Raw genomic sequence first — 14,055 nt, forward strand, 5'->3', positions numbered from 1 at the left:
ACCTTGCTTTGTAGTAAAGGCCTCTGGTGATTTTAACCAGCTGAAACACTGAATAAATCAGTTTCATGTTAAAAAATACAAATGTTTTTCCTCAGTGACCAGCAGCGTCGCTGAGGGGCTGCTAACAATAGTAATGAAAACATGGCAATTCAACACGGCCGACTCAGTGGGCGAGGACCTGCTCCCTATGTAGATATAAACAGCTCATTATAAGGTTACAAAAGAACATGATTCTTATATTCAGGTGATTATTATAATTAATTTCTGTCAATATATCCTCCTAGATCCGACACTGGACCTATGAATAAAGAGCCACCAGCAGCATCTGTATCACAAAAGAGCATTTTATTAAAACAAAATGCTTATTTACAAGGCGAGAGAGAATACTTCTGTGGAAAAAAGTATTGTACCTTTACAAAAAGAAGGGGAATATGCGTACACAGCCAGCTTGGGAATGACATATTTGCATTACAGCTGTTATAGCTTTTTACAGTGTCAATTTGCCCTGAAGTCTCACTTTGTTACATTACAACAGGGCTGATGGAGAGACAAAAGAAATATAAAGTAAAATGGCTTTTGGAACAGTCACATATTAATGAAGTTCAGGCAGTGGGTAAAAAAAAAATAAAGAGCGTCATCTATTTCATACGATCACACAATTCCTTATTCGGCAGGACTAGAAAAGAAGCTACACATTTTTCAAGTCTGAGACGAGTTTAGGCGGGGGAAATCCATCAGTGTAAAAATGTTAAGCTCTTGATGCAGAAATACAACAGCTAAAGCAAACAGAATTGTTTTCCATCTCTTAAATAAACAAAATAACTCCCATAAGCTTGAGTAAGCGGCTCATTATCACACCTACACAAACATCTGCACTGTGTCCTTGTCTGACAGAGCGACTGGCATCACACAGAGTCCTTGTCATGTAGTTATAAAAATAAATAGAAGTTGAAGGAGAAATTGTGTTTTGATAAAAAGATTGTATCAGTCCAGTTTTAAGTATTTTGTATACTGGCAAGCCCTGTTCAGACTATCAATGTGACAGTCAGGGCTTTTGTTTTCACTTGATTCCACTTTGCAAACTAGTTCAGTCCACTCTGAGACGAAGAGTCCAACGTGTCCATCAGGCTTCTGTCACACTGTAGAGTAACGTACATTTAACACTCGTCTGTGTTTGCCAGATACATAATAAAAGTAAACAAAAACATATTCTCTTTCCCCTCCATCGTGTCACGTCATCGTTTCCTCTCAGAGCCAGGGGTGCCACGCTGGGTCCATGCGACACAGATTGTCCAGGCTGTTTGCTGCAGCCACCAGGGTGTTGACCTTACTCTCTCCTCCCTCGAACTGAGCCAGGTTGTGGAGGCGGGTCATGATGGCTGTGACAGCCTTCTGGACCAATGAGACCAACTGCTGGGAGTCCATGTTCTCTGGTTGGCCGGCCGGGGACAGAGGCATGGACGTGTCCTCCTGGGTCTTCTTGTGCCACGCGATGATCTCGTCGCGGAGGACGGCCTTCAGGATGCCGTCCACCTATCAGAGGCAGAGGAAGAGAAGATGTTAATGTTAAGAGTCAGTGGTGTAAATAAAAGATGAATCACTTGAACTGGATCCTCCAATGATCATATTTAGAGACAGTTCTCAGAGACTCTTGTGGCAATTTTTTGAGGGCAAAAATGGGCCTTAATGAGGATTTGGCTGGAAGTGTTATGCTTTAAAGACGTTTTTCTTTATTTCTCATAGAATTTGGGGTCTATGGTTCATGATGGTCATGTTTGATACCCCTTGATAGCCCTTTTTTCTACTCGTTTGGGATATTGAGACTTGTTCTCTTAGATCTGGAGATTTCTGATTGATTGCTTATGCCTGATCTCTCTCACTGTTAATTCATATACACTCTGATGAAGGTCTGAGACACTTGCTCAGGGCTGAGTTGTGGCTGGTTTTAAAGCTTATATAACTGTTGTTTGAACTATGGCAAGGTTTATATGCATTAGTAAACCAGTACTATAAAATGAAAGGATGCTTTGCTGCCTCTCGCAGCAGCTGTAGGCCGAGAAATATATTTTAATGCACTGTACCGAATGCCGGCAGCTACTAGCAACTTTAAAGGTGGAACGTTTACTTGTAATGTTAATGCATGAGTTGACACTGTGAATCCATCAGCATACCTTAAATATCACTATGACAACTGATGATTTAATTTGTTTTTCTTGTTTCTCTTGAATGACATACGCTCCCCCTCACTTGGAGAAAAAAACGACAGCACTTTGTTCTGGTGCGCTCCAACAGCACTCAATCCCTGCTCTTGCCTGACAAGGACTCAATGCACAAACCCTCTATTTTCAAACATCCCACTGAGTGAAACTCTCATTCTAGCCTGCTCTATTCTGTTCTGAAAATATTGATGTGCATGATAAAAAAAGGTGTAGACGTTGAGGAGGGAAAACAACAAGATCTGGGCAAAAAACCCACCCACGTTTAGGGTACTGTCTGTGTTGGACACGCTAAACAGATTTATGGTCTCTGTACATGTCTGCAGGTGTTACTTTTGGTGGAAACAGGGCTTGAGTGTGCAGAAATATTTTCAAGCAGTTGGTGTGCACTTCCTCAAATTAACCAAAGTAGGCATGTCAGAAGACATGAAATAACTCCTCTCTTAGCTTTGACTCAGAAAGAAGTGTTCATGAAAAGCTGACACCTTGTCAAAGTAATCACTACTTTTGATCAAAAAAAAAAAAAAAAAAAGGTGAAAATGTGTTTTTTCTTTTCACTTCTTTTCACTTTTACTAACATCCTGATGACAAGTACTTTTAATGCAGAGCAGTTAAGTTTATTCTTGACCTTGAAATAATACAAACAAACAACGTAACCTGAGTTCCAAATTCTTGCTTCTTCTGTAGCTTTCAACCACATCTTACTTTCTTTTTCTGCAGTTGTCTGATGTTTGGTGTCACAGACCATCTCTGAACAGAGGCAGGGATTATGATTTCCCCTCCATGTCATCAAAGCGTCATATTTATGATGACAACTTAGTGAACAGCATCTACTGATGAAGACCAGAAGATGTGGCTCAAAGTGCCAGAAAAAGCATGTAAGTGGACCTTTTCTTAGGATTGTTTTTGGTCAAATTTTCATACTTTAAAAAATATTCCCAAACCTTTTTTTTATTGTACTTTGTGTTGCAACAAATTATGCAAAAACTTAGGCGGTGTATAAACTTTTTCATACCGCTGTAACAATATCGTATTGGTGGTAGTTGACAAATTATAGTTGCTAGTTTGATTCCTAGCTAATTTAATGAGCACTGCATCTATCTGAAGTTCTCAATTATAAGTCAAAGGAATACTGTTTATTTAAGTGTGCCAAACCTTCTGGGTGGACCACATGTTGAAAGTGTCTGTCATGGGAACCAGAGCAATGAAACATGATAAAACCTCAGTTTATGTTAAGTCATTGCCAATCTTACACATACACATTAAACAAAGCTGTTAAGTCCAACTAAGGGTGTGTCAATCACCCTCAAGGAAATCTCTCTGAGTTGTAAGCAGCTCATTGTGGTGACACAGAGCTGAAATACATAACCATCTAAACCATGATGGAGCCACAACACTAGCAATCATCTCCTAACTAGGTACACACAGTTCCCTACCCTTATCTAAAGTGTTTGTATGGTTTCAGGCTTCAATATATTTGAGTGGATGATTGTTAGGTGTTTGTTGTGTTTTGCTGTGTTCCCTGGAAACGTCCATTTTCTCTGACCACAGGCCCCTGGCACTGGCTTAACCAGTTCACAATGTGGAGTGTTTTGTTTATTTGCATCTTAAGCACTCCTGCTCCCTCAACATCAGTCAGACTTGAAGTATGAGCCAGACCTATACATAGACACCACATGCCTGTCATTACTGCCCTGTTGCAGATACATTATACAACCCTCTGACTGCTCGTGCTTTCATTGCATTATTTTTGTTTGGATGAACTTCCTCTGAGGGTTTATCTAACTTTAAGTGCTAAACAATATCTGGAGAACTCAGCAGGAGCTTAAATTCGACAACAAACCACTGTGTGCTCATGACAGAATGATGTATATCCTCACTGATACTGCCAGCTGACTTGAACCCCACATTTCACCATTTCTGGGACTTGTGCCATCTGGGTCAGGTTGTGAAAGTGTCATTTTTATATACACATTTTACATTTAAATGCAATATTGTTACAGTGTGATTCAACATTTTCTGACAAACTAGCACATTTTACAGAGTTTTAACAAGGGTGCGAAAAATCTAAACCTTAAACCTGCAATAAGCCTTGGTCGGTATCTATTTTTTCAAAGCTTTATACCATCCTGACATTTTACCAAAGTATACAGTATATGATGGTAATTGTGTAAAATACAAATTTAAAATCTGAGCTGCTGGTGAAGTCAGTGTAGCATGTATGTTATTGTCTAGCTTACAATGCTGTGTTTGTAATATACATAAACATGTCCTCCTGGGTTTAAATACTTATGGATTATATCGACCCAACAGTGAGCTGAACAAAATGATGTGTTGAATAATGTGTTGATGAAGTCACATGTGGCAATACTCCCAAACAGACTGCTGGCATTTTTCTTTTTTTTAACTAGTCCTGTAACGTTATCCCCACCACTCACAGTCTCCCTCTTTTCAGCTGCCTGTTCCACGAGTTGGGACTGACCTCTGGTGATGTGTGCTGTACACTACATCACCTCAATACAGCATCTCCTATCAGTTTAATAGAAAGAAGAGCATCTGAATTTTTGATGGTATTGAAATTCACACCTTCAGGATATCTAAATAATCCTGTATACCATAATAATGTGATACCACCCAAGCATACCTGCAATAGCTAATTATTTGGCCATTTTGGGGGCGACGGACCTAAGCTGTAAACCCAACACTGCCATAGTGTCACTTACAGTAGATAAAAAATGGGTAGGCATACTTGATAGAAAACATTTGTCCATTAACACTTCCAGCAGATACAGAGAAATCAGATGACAACGGTCCAATCTTCACTCTCCTTTAAGCTGTTTTTGTCTCCACCAATTCTTGATATCTGTCTCTTTAGCCGCTAAATACTCAATTGACAACAGTTATTCTCCAACTTCATCTGTGTGATATTTGGTACTGAGCAAGCAGAGTTTTTCACTGAATACTGCCTACTGCATCTGAAAACGATGCTGATGAGAGCGGTAAAAGTGAACCAAAACAGTAAATTCACGGGCCATAAAACCAAAACAACAAGCTGATAGGTGCTAAAATGCTCTGTAGGGCCGAGAGGAACTGCAGCTGGGTGAAAATGATCTCTTATCGTAAGAATGGAACAATTCTTTTGAACAGCCAGGTTACCTTGAAGTTTGGTTGTGCGAAGCATCGTGCCACGGCAATCATGGAGGCAGTGAGTGGGCCGGAGACACCGATGGTGGTCAGGAACTCGGAGATGTTTGGCGTCAGGCGGAATGGAACAGGGCGATTAGCGTCCAGGTCGCCTGTGGCGTCGTTGATGTCGAAGCGGAAGTAGGAGACGTTCAGCTTTCCTGTGTCCTAAAAACAAAGAATTGCATAAAAGGTAGGTTACAATACACATCAGTAGTCTTACAAAAATGTGAGGTAGGCTAGATGTATAATGCTGTGTTCACAGATGGATGGCAGATGAACAATGCCTTTTGGACGGCACAGGGAATGTCCAGTCTTAATGTCCAGGAAATATCCATATCGCCCATGTTTCCATCCAGTGTGAAAGAGCTACGTAACATTCGTTTGTAAATTTCGTTGCAGAGCACGGCAAAAAGTTCACATATTTTAACTCTGAACAGCAATGCCATCTACAGTTACCTTTATTCTCTGCCGGCCTCACCTAGTTTCACAGTCATGCTTTCGTCCACTAAAATGATATTCAGTTTGCTGTCTATCCTCTCCTTCATTCCATGGGAAAGCAGCAAGAGTGTGTGAAGGAGGACCGCTCAGAAGTACCTGCTCATAACCCCTCACAAATAAAGAAAGAATATCTATAAATATTCCTTTATGCAGTGTTCTGCAGTCCTTCGACCACATGCACCCTGCAAGAAAATAACTCTTCTTCAGAAAGGCTATGGGAGTTACAAAACAAGCTCACACCAACGAAATGGCTGCAGTTATTGATCTGCGTGCCCCAGACACAGTAACACGTCAAACTATCAGCAGCAGAACATCTATAATCCTCAATTCACTCCCACTCCCCTCTCCCCCACTGCTCCCCACTGACTTAAATATATACAGCCAAGTTTTCATCTTTAAGCCTGCATTTATGTGCGAGAGGACCGCTACACAAGCAGCCATTCTAGGGAAGATAAGCTCCCTTATATGAAAAGGTGAGTGGCTCTGACAGCTTTATTGCAGAGCATTTCATTCCAGCTCGTGCTCCCTCTCCTCCTCTGTCTCGCCTCTTTCCCTCCCTTCCTCCCTCTCTTTAATTCCCTCCCCTCCTGTCTCTCTCTCTCTCCTACTGTCATTTGCTCCTCCAGGCCCCAGCGGAGGGCCTCAAGGCAGTGGGCTGAGACACCAGCAACCCCCAGGAGGCTCAGATAAGCCAGCAGACAGTTGGCTGTGGAGGCAGCGCTCGGAATGCTAAATCACCACACTAGTGGCCAGCGATGGCTTCATTTTGGGACTGGTGTGAATGGGATGATGCAAAATTAGTGTGTTGGATGTAGTGACCTGGGAGACATGACAGATAATAGCTAATTTCAGAACAACTGTCGACGATATTCAAGGAGATAGAGGGATTATTACACAGGGAAAGGGATGATGTGATGCCTTATGAAGACAGATGTTGAAAAAAATTGGAATCAATGACTGAATTGTGCCCTGATGGACACCACAAAGCAGTACTTCTTTTTTTATTGATGCCTCGAAACATCACAGAGCCTACAGGCATCAACTTGAAGGAGCATAAGGTCCCATTTATGCAGGGTGGGGCACAATGCTATGGCTGTGATGTCCTGTCCTTGCACTCTCCCTCTGTTTGTGTGTAATGTTTGTGTGTGTGTATGCTCTCCGTACCGTAATCCTGCTGTGTCTAATGGGATCTGCGGAGTGGAACAGGCAGAGAGGGGGCTTAATACCAGCGCTTAGCTGCCCGGAGGAACGCCTGTCAGCAAAGGCCGATTAGGATCAGAGGGGTGGGGTGGCCGGCTGACACAATCATCTTTAATAATGACTTTGAGAAAGCTGTCTGTGGACCCTGAGCGGCAGAAGGATGCGTGTGGACTGAAAGGCAGACGCTCGCACACACAAACACGGCCTCTTCAAATTGAAATGTCTTTGATAGCTGTAGAGCAGAGGGACTGAATATAACGTTCTGTCAAAACATCCTTCGCATTGACAGCGGCTGGCTGACTGATAGCGTGAATGTCATGGGGGAGAATGGTAATTCATACGGCCAGATATGGAGACCATAATGGTGATCTCTTAATGCATCTATGAGAGTGGATATCTATTAAATTAACCCCCGTCATATGAATCCCACTTGCCCTTGACAGAGAGTCCGACATGTTTCTGCTTCATGCGTGCTTCTCCTACCTGTGCTATCTGCAGCATCTCAGGGTTGAGCCTGTTGAGGTGGAGCATAAACTCGGCCAGGCCTATGAGGGCCAGCTGGATAGTGAACATCTTCCGGAAGGTCCAGTAATCGGTGGCGTTAGGGAAGGTGTGGAGAGCCCACTCCTTCAGCATGCTGCGAGGAACCATGTTCCCCTGTACCTCCTTCAGGATGTCCCGAAGGACCTGGTAGTAAACAAGAGAAGGGAGTAGAGGTTAAGTAGGCGCCCGGGGTCCAGCTGATATCAGGCCTCACATTCATAATTTACTTATTTCAAAGCAACGGTCCGCCCTTTTTAACTCGATATTGTTAGATTTGATGTCCACAGTTCAGAGTTCCAATGGCCAAAAATCTAGATTTACCAATGCACATCAATTCTGAAGATGCTACTTTCTTGCTCTCTCTTCGCTCCAACAGCGAGTAGACACACACACACACTGCTCCAGTGCCCTCAATAACTCCGCCTCCTCTCATTCACTCTCTTCTCAATTTAATTAGATGCAAAGGGGCTTTACTGCCCTGGGAAACATAGGTTTATACTGCCAGTGCAAGTGAAATAAAATGTATGTAATATGAATAAAGACCTACTAAAATAAAACAATGTTTAGTTTTTTACTTGCACTTTATTGCATTCTGAATAAAGAGCATCTGTGATATTGGCTGCGTGAAGCTAATGTTAAATTACAATTCAATCACCAAGGGTGCAAATCAATGCAGGGCACTAAAGGAGGTCGCAACTGTACCACGCTGCACAGCGGTATTATGCAGCATTTATGTTGTGTGTGTTTGTACCCATACCTGGTGGCTGGCCTGTGTGCCTCTGGCCTGCACAGTGGCCAGACGATCATAATATCTGGAAATGGGGTTGTCGTGTTCGATGCCCTTCTTGGCACAGCGTTGTTTGTAGATTTCCACCAGTGACAAGGATGAAGGGTTGTCCTCTACCAGCCGCATCTGAGGCGACACTGCCACCACTCGGGGCACTGGAGAGATGGAGGGAGGGAGAGACAGAAGACAGGACACAGGTGGGAAAGAAATGGGGAGAGGAGAGCAGAGGGAAGTAGTGAGATGGAGGGAAGCCCGAGAGAAAAAAGAAGAGGAGAGAGCAGGGAAGTGGGGGAGGAGGTAAGGGAAAACAACCAAGTCAGTGACACACAAACTGTAAACATTTGGCTGCACTTGCTTGCAAACAGTCCCTGTTTCACCACAGTGTAAACCACAGATCTAAACCTACAACTAAAATACTTCAGAGCTGAGAAACAGCTGCACCGAGGGCATGCCATCGCTCAACACCAGGCAGGGTCAAAGGAGGTAAAGAGCTGTGCGTTGACTCGCCAAGTGAAAGCAGGCCAAACATTTACATACACCAGCACCCCAAATCAAATCAATACCAGCCATTCCAGTTGGGAGGAAATGGGTTGGAAGGGACTGCTGAATTCCCCGTCCATATTTCCCCTTAAACAAACCAATCAAGTGCATAAATGGAGAGTGGGCAAACATCTGGGCGAAGGCAAACCACAGGGGGATGACAGGAGAGGAAATAGCGCTTGAAAGCGAATTGAAATTGTGTGTGTGTGGTGTGTGAGTGAGACAGCGACAGAATGAGGAAAAAAAATGAAAGGAGGGGGGGTCACTGCCAATAATTGTTCCCTGGAGGTGACCATGTGTTTCTGATCACATAAGACGCACTCTGATCAGATCTGTGACGAACTACGTATAAAAAAGTGAAGAGAGTTTCCTATTTTCTTGAAAAACATCGACATTATTCTGGTTAAAGTTCCTTCCTTGTCCCTATATGCTTTTAAAGATCATGCACACAGGCACCCATCTTTCTTATCCCTGGTCCTACCAGTGAAGAAGAGGTGTCTCTTGGTGGTCTCCTTCCTCTTCTCCAGGCAGGGGTTGAGGAGGCGGAGGAGCTGCAGGACCCTCTCCTCTCGGCGCGACTCGGTCAGGCAAGCGTCGTTCATCACCAGGTAAGGGTAGATCTTGCCATTGTGGCCGCGGATGTAGAGACGACGTGCTGCTGTGTTGTGTTTCTGAACAATTTCCACTCTGGGCATGAACCTGGAGTGGGAGGTGCAAGAGAGACAGAACTGAAGTGATAAACGATGTGGGAGGAATGATATGCGGGTACAATTGTGCTGTGAGATTCCATGCGTATGTGTTGTCCGGTTCTATTTTATCCACAGGCAACAGGAGCAGGTGAATCTCTTACATTCATCAGCCAGAGAAAACACTTTCACAAAGTATTTTTAGAACACAGATGGACCTCTGACTGGTGTTATATACCGTCATGTTTACAAGGGCCAGGTGTCTTTGCGTAGGAGATTCTCTTACCTTGCGATCTTGATGTAATAGTGTGTAGGTTTGGGCATGAGGAATTCTCCGGGGATCTCCACCTCGGCTGTCTGTGCAGAGAAGTTGCTGAGGAAGCGACACTTCTCCTCGATGAGGAAGAACTTGGGCAGCTGCTTGGTCTTGGCCTCCAGGATCTTGATCCATTTCTTCAGCTTGGAGATCAAGTTGTGAAGCTTCATGGAGCCTGGCACACTGAAATCAAAGTCTGACAGGGAGAAAAAGGGCACTGTTAAAACAAGAATCTTGCTATAGCACTGGCCTTTTCATCTCCACATGTCCCCAACCCTCTGATACTCTTTTCCCACCAAAATCTGCCAGTATATTCAGTTTTTTTTAATTTCTGACTGCAAGCGAAATGCACTATTTAAATTGAAATGAACAGATAAATAATGGAAGTGGCCAGAAGAAAACCTCAAGGGTCAATGTGTTACACTTTCCTGCTCCTAATCAACTACCCTCAAAATGCCCTTCAGCAAGACACTAACCCCTATAACTGTTCCAGAGGAGCTGCTCTCAGCCGCCAACATTACAAGACTGTAACGGTAGTGGTCAGCTCCCAGGTGTGTTTTTGTGTGTTCGACCTCTGACCTCTCCTGCAGCAATATGCTCCGAGACCTGTGCTATAAATACCAATGTGTTTCTAAGTAACCTTGACAAATAAAATACGACAAGGGGTTAAAACACATGCAAGCAGCAAATACACAGGGGATAGCGCTCAAAGTTGAGTCAAATATGGTTAAACAAAAATAAATAGAATCAAAGGAAATAACGTTTGAGAGTTCATTGGCCAGATGAGATGTTAATGCAACCGATGAACAGCCTGTTTAAAACCACAAACGGTTAAGACTGATTAAAGTCAGATCTGGGTATTTACTTTGCCGTTATTTACTCAGTAACATGGACTAAGAACACCTTGTTTTTCCCAGTGACGGCCTCAGGGTGGGCAGTAGTTACACAAACGTACATCTGGGAAACGTCCATTCTAAATATTGTGTTGCACTGTCGACCGCTCCACTCCACCAGTGTGGTGAAGTGCCTTGCTTAAGGGAACTTCACAGATAAGTTATTCATTGCAGGCTGGCAGCACAAGGAGAGCTGTTTGCTCTATCGACTTAAAACTCCCTGGTGGAGGCTGGGAGCTGATTAAATTAGAGCTATAAAAATGAGCGTCTTAAAGTATTAAATTCCTGTTTCAAGTCACAACTCATATTGCACATAACATATTGTGATGAGCTGCGGCAATAACAACGGAAGGAGGGGAAGTGAGCCAGGCAGGTTTTCCATTTTGGAGTAAAGCCCCCAGGACATCTCTGTAACATGAATGCGCGCACGCACACACACACCTACCTCTCCTATTTCAGTACACCCTGTTGTGTCGCCTGTTATAATGAATCCATGAAACTGCAAGGCCTTGCCATTTCAAACCCGTTCAATCTCTCCCAGAGTGAGACCTCCTAATACTTTAAATAAGCCCTTTAAAACAGCCAATGTTCTTTTCGGAGTGGCCCTATTTCGCTATCCGTCTGCCTGCAATTCACCTGCCTCGATAGCAGAGGTAAAATTGAAACAGTCCTGAGGAATTGCAACCCGACAACAATTCAGCACCATAAAAGCGTATAATGCTTACAAATAGAAGAAGCGAGACATGCTCCACTCCAGCGAATCCATGAAGCAATGTAGTAATATCATTCCATCTTTATCAGATATAAAACATTTAACCTGTTTAAATCTGGAGAGTGTTGCACATAAGAGTCATTCTTTAAGTTATTGTAACTCGTAAAAATACCTGAGTACTCAAAGTAGTTAAAACTAAACGTGCAACAAAGACCCCTTCTGAAACAATTACTAACCAATATTTCATCGTGTTTTGAGCTCTATTTATAATCAATAGTGGGACAACATTAAAACTGAAAAAGCTGAAATTGTATTTTCTGAGAAAACATACAGGGGTGCCCTGTGGCAAGTGAAACACAGCCTGCAACACAGCCAGCAACACCAGAAGATAGTTATTTTCAGTCCCCCTGAACTCATCTTTGACCCCTGCTCTCTCTGTCAGGTAGCTGGGGAATAGGATGCTGTGAGACAGAGCATGGTGTGGAAAGTAGCCAGGCTGCTCTCTGACCTGTGTGTGGAAACCTGGTATCCTGCCCTACCTGGCCTGGCTGTCAGACCACAGCAGAGGATCTGCACTTCTGTGCCAAATTATGGATCCAGACTCGGGAGGTGGGCCACCTCTGTACATAGAACCATCATTCCCTCATGGACTGCCCTGCTCCTGACTCAGCGTGGGATTGTCTGAAAGTGTGTGGTGGGGATGGAGTCAACCTAACTTTATTATGTTTGATTGGTGAGCTGAAGTTTTGAGCATATCAGAGGTCATCACAGCAGCGTGTGTGGGTGTAGAGGGGTTTCTAGTATATAAAAGTTCACATTTAAAGCTATGACTGACAACCAACTGAAGGTACATAGGTGCTAAGCCAAATTGCTACAGACCTACATTTAACCATTGTAAATGTCATTTCAGCATGACAAATGACTGTTCAATAGGCACAGAATTAACAGCCAGAAAACTTGTGCATTTTTTTTTAGAAGACGCTCTTCTGACAAAAGTCTCTGGAACAGATACACTGCTAAAACAGTAACTCATGCAAATAGCATTCGCAGTAATTGGATTTGAATGCCTCCCTGCTGCCAAATGTTATATGTGCACACATAAACCCATATTTTCCGGCCCACAAACCCTGTGAAAGCGAGTGAGCCACTAACGTGGTTCGGGGAATGGGAGCTTGGCTGCTTAGCAGCTCTGTAAACCCTGTTTGTTCTGCTCTGGAAGGCTTGTGTGGTTTCAGTCTCTGTCGGCCCCGCTCCCATGTCGCTGTGGGGACAGCTGGGTAGCGATGGTCGGCAGGCACCCTGCGACGCAGAAGCCCTGGTGATGCCTGGCTGCGTGAGCACAGCTGGCACGGCAACATCTGGTAAGATTCATCAGCGCGGAGCTCGCTCTGAGTCTCGCTCACTCTTGTTTGTGTTGTTCATTCAGTCGGCCCGTGTGCCGTTCCCATGCTTTTGATCGCTAATGCCATCACACCTGTCTTGATGTTTCCTCTCTGACTCTCATTGCCATTGTTTTCTATCTGCTAATCTCCTTTCTTCCATTTTATAAGCTCCTCTCTGTAATTTTCTGTGCTCGTCAGCTCTGGCTCACCTTTATTACAGCTTTTTTCTCTCTCTGAGTCAGGTGATCATTTTTTCCCCCCCTAGCTGCTTTTCATTCACTCGCAGTCCTTGTCCTCCACTATCCCAGGGCCAAACACATTAGCTCTATTGGCCACTCTCAGGACCAGTGGAGGGGAAAAGCACAGGAGAGACTGAAGAGCAGAGAGGGGGAGGAGGGAGGAGAGGAAGGAGTTGCTGGGTGGAAATGCAATAACAAGGAGAGACTGGGCTGTGTGCTGTGAGTTTAATTCAGCGAACATGTATGTGCAGCCAGCCTGTAAAAGTGAAAAGGAGTCAGCAAAGACATTTATTTGAACGCTGGGGGAAGCTGCAGACGGTCCGTGTTTAAACTGGGACCAGTGAACTGTGGTTCAACTCCCTTATGTAATGTAGGAAAACAGACACGTGGCTTCCAAAAACAGGAGAATGATTGTTTAGAGGAAAATGTCTCAGAGGGGGCCTTGGCTAAACTAAAACTGCACCTGTCCTGTTGGATTCCTCAGTGTGCATATGAATCTGAACACGCCCGCCAAAATGACTGAAGGCTTCATCGTTGCTTTACAAGCATAAACATGAATATCACAGAATTTCTGCTTTGAAACGTCTTAATCCAAAACTGGGGATGGATCAGAGAACTGTCTCTCAGTGCAGAGTGTCTTCCAACTCCTAATGTTTGATGTTACATCAGCGTGCAACACCTTGGAGATTAGGTTGGGAAAGTAGAATGTGTGCTATTAGGAATATTCTGAGGTTTCAGGATTAAAAAATGCAGCCAATATAACAATACAAACGACATACTGGCTGCAGTTCATACTGTTAGTGGCTCATCTCAATAGAAGGCTGTTTTTTTTTTTTTTTTTTTTAAAGAAATTTACC

At 43.7% G+C, this 14,055-nt stretch overlaps 1 protein-coding gene across 1 annotated transcript in view; it reads right to left on the reverse strand.

Moving 5' to 3' along the window:
* Positions 1-324: 324 nt before the first annotated feature.
* Positions 325-14,055, reverse strand: part of LOC125880294 (transformation/transcription domain-associated protein) — a 97,994-nt gene continuing 84,263 nt past the window's right edge. Inside the window, exons 67-72 of the mRNA XM_049562597.1 lie at positions 9,943-10,168; positions 9,452-9,669; positions 8,401-8,585; positions 7,584-7,787; positions 5,373-5,567; positions 325-1,533 (exon numbers count right to left, since the gene is read on the reverse strand). Coding sequence (XP_049418554.1) covers positions 1,249-1,533; positions 5,373-5,567; positions 7,584-7,787; positions 8,401-8,585; positions 9,452-9,669; positions 9,943-10,168 — 1,313 coding nt within the window. The 3' untranslated portion in view covers positions 325-1,248. The remainder of the gene's footprint in view (positions 1,534-5,372; positions 5,568-7,583; positions 7,788-8,400; positions 8,586-9,451; positions 9,670-9,942; positions 10,169-14,055) is intronic.

This window comes from Epinephelus fuscoguttatus, linkage group LG20, assembly GCF_011397635.1.
Source record: "Epinephelus fuscoguttatus linkage group LG20, E.fuscoguttatus.final_Chr_v1".
Lineage (NCBI taxonomy): Eukaryota > Metazoa > Chordata > Actinopteri > Perciformes > Serranidae > Epinephelus > Epinephelus fuscoguttatus.